Raw genomic sequence first — 2,198 nt, 5'->3', positions numbered from 1 at the left:
CAGCCATATTTGCGCCTTTTTCTTTTGGAAGGAGGACGGGGGTTGTTGTGGTGGTTGCAGAGGGGGATTTCTTGTTTTTGGTTTCTTGAAGTTGCCAAAATGAAAGGAGTTGGTTGAGTGGACCACATTCAGGTAGTCGGCTTTGTGAGTGATTATGGGGAGTTCGCCATCACACCAGCCATACAGCATTGTGGAGTTTGCTCTTCATTAGTTCCATGATTCCATAAGGTCAGATTGTACTTACAGTGCGTTTCATGGACCTAATGAGTCCCTTGAGTTGTTGAATTGCAGCATTTACGGCGTCAATGACGACTGAAGTGCGAGCATCCGATGACGTATGAGGCAAAGTAACCAGATCAGACTATACGATGAGTCTCGGGAGTTTACTTATCGAGAGAACCAGACGATGAAATTTCGTCAGATTCATTGGGTGCATCATCAAAAGCACCATCCTCTGCAGCCTCCGGAACACCCGCATCATCCTCGCCATCATTCTTGTGATAAGCCTTTATGCCCTCCTCAAGACCCTGGATGAGAGATTTAGCTGGGACCGCAATCTTGCCAGTTCGACCCAGAGCAGCGTCCTTGGAGAAGCTAACACGGTAGGTACACCAATCGAGCCACCTCTCGGCTCTGGCGCCCTCGGGGGCATCCATGAGGCCGACGCTGACGTCGATGACATCGGTTCTGTAGGCATCGCGCCAGAAGAGGGTAGCACCACATTGCAAGCAGAAGTGGCGGAAGGCATTGATGTCACCCTTGGAGCTCTGGTATGTGCCCAGCGAGGTCTTGACCGAGAGTGAGTTGAAGTCCAGGGGGATGGGCTTCTTGGAGCCGTCGAAATAGAGAGTGGTGTTGGTTCGGGGAACGAAGGCCCAGTTCTGGATCTCAAATCCGGAGGTCAGGCGGCATGTTAGGCAGGCGCAAGTGCCGGCGAGGTATTTATTGGGCTTGCTGCTGTCTGCGGGGCGGAGCCACCACGCCTTGTGCCCCTGATTCTGAACCGCCAGTGGATCGGAGGAGTGGTAAGGCATCAGAAGATCGGGGAATTTGGCTCGGCACGAAGAGCTGACATTGTTGGGTCGCGTAATGCGCATCTGGACCTTCTTGCAACCACATGAGAGGTGCAAGACGTCACCTTGGGCTCCCTTGCTGGTGCTTCCATGCGCTTGATGCTCGATGCCGGCTCCGTCTGTCTCAGCTTGCTCCCATAGGCCGGGATTGAAAGCAAACTCTTTGAGGACGTCGGTTCTCTCGGACCAAAACTGCGCGCGAAAAGCGCCTTTGTCGTTGGACTTCGCAAGTCCCTCAACGAGAGTTGCGAGAATGTTGTGATCCGCGTCCAACAGATGTTTCTGAAGCTTGTAATCACGTATCAGAACATCCTTGGGAATGTTGGTGTAATCGCTGACCTCGAGCTCTCGTCCATCCACAACCACAATTCACTGCAGCATCCGGGTTAGTTTCGTTGTTCTCAGGGGTCAGGCGATCAAGAGAAAGAGCAGCATTTATTGTTCTTCGAATAAGTCAGGCAAAGAGACAGACTACTCTGGACAATACTCACAGAAGACAGCCCTCCATCAACGGTGGACTTGACAGCGTTGTGACAAGCATATGTGTTGGCCATCCTCTCAACAGTTCGCTTTTCATCATGAGTGTCCAAGCCAATCAGGGTGCCGGTGGGAACAAGCCAAACGCTCTCGCCGCCCTTGTCCTCGTGAAGGAAGACGTGGCAACCACAGGTTCCACACCAGTAGCGAGTTCCGTCGGAGCCAGTAAACTGACGCAGTTGATCGTACTTCTCGGGCTTGTCAATGGTCTCATAAGAAGTGCAGAGAACGCCCGTGATGTGGCGCTCTTCCGTCTTGTGGCACAGCGCAATCTCGTCGCCCAGGTGTGTGATGGTCACAGCCTGGGAGGCGTTGCCGCAGTGACATGTGATGGAGTACAAGGCCATGGTTTGGCTCGTTGACTTCTAACGATGAGATGCGGTCAGTTAAGGTTGGCGATACAGATAGGCTGTATCTGTGGATAATACAGCGATAGCGACGGCTTTAAACAGCATCGCATTTCCAGGAGAAAATGACTGTTCCTTACAAGAGATGACTTGATGACCAAGGTTTATGCGTTGGGACAGTCAGCGAATAGCGACGGCAATGTCACAATACCGCTAAACAGATGCTGGCAACAAACCAAGA

The 2,198-nt window shown here is 52.1% G+C and overlaps 1 protein-coding gene across 1 annotated transcript; it reads right to left on the bottom strand.

Moving 5' to 3' along the window:
- Positions 1–506: 506 nt before the first annotated feature.
- On the bottom strand, positions 507–1,951 carry BCR38DRAFT_306178 (uncharacterized protein; the record flags this gene model as incomplete). Its single annotated transcript, XM_040854615.1, has 2 exons — positions 507–1,168; positions 1,546–1,951. Coding segments are annotated over 2 exons (1,068 nt in total), but the record flags the coding sequence as incomplete, so codon positions are not given.
- Positions 1,952–2,198: the final 247 nt, after the last annotated feature.

The sequence above is a fragment of the Pseudomassariella vexata genome (genome assembly GCF_002105095.1).
Source record: "Pseudomassariella vexata strain CBS 129021 chromosome Unknown BCR38scaffold_11, whole genome shotgun sequence".
Lineage (NCBI taxonomy): Eukaryota > Fungi > Ascomycota > Sordariomycetes > Amphisphaeriales > Pseudomassariaceae > Pseudomassariella > Pseudomassariella vexata.
The sequence above is the reverse complement of the archived record's forward strand: the minus strand, read 5'-3'. Positions and strand labels throughout refer to the sequence as shown.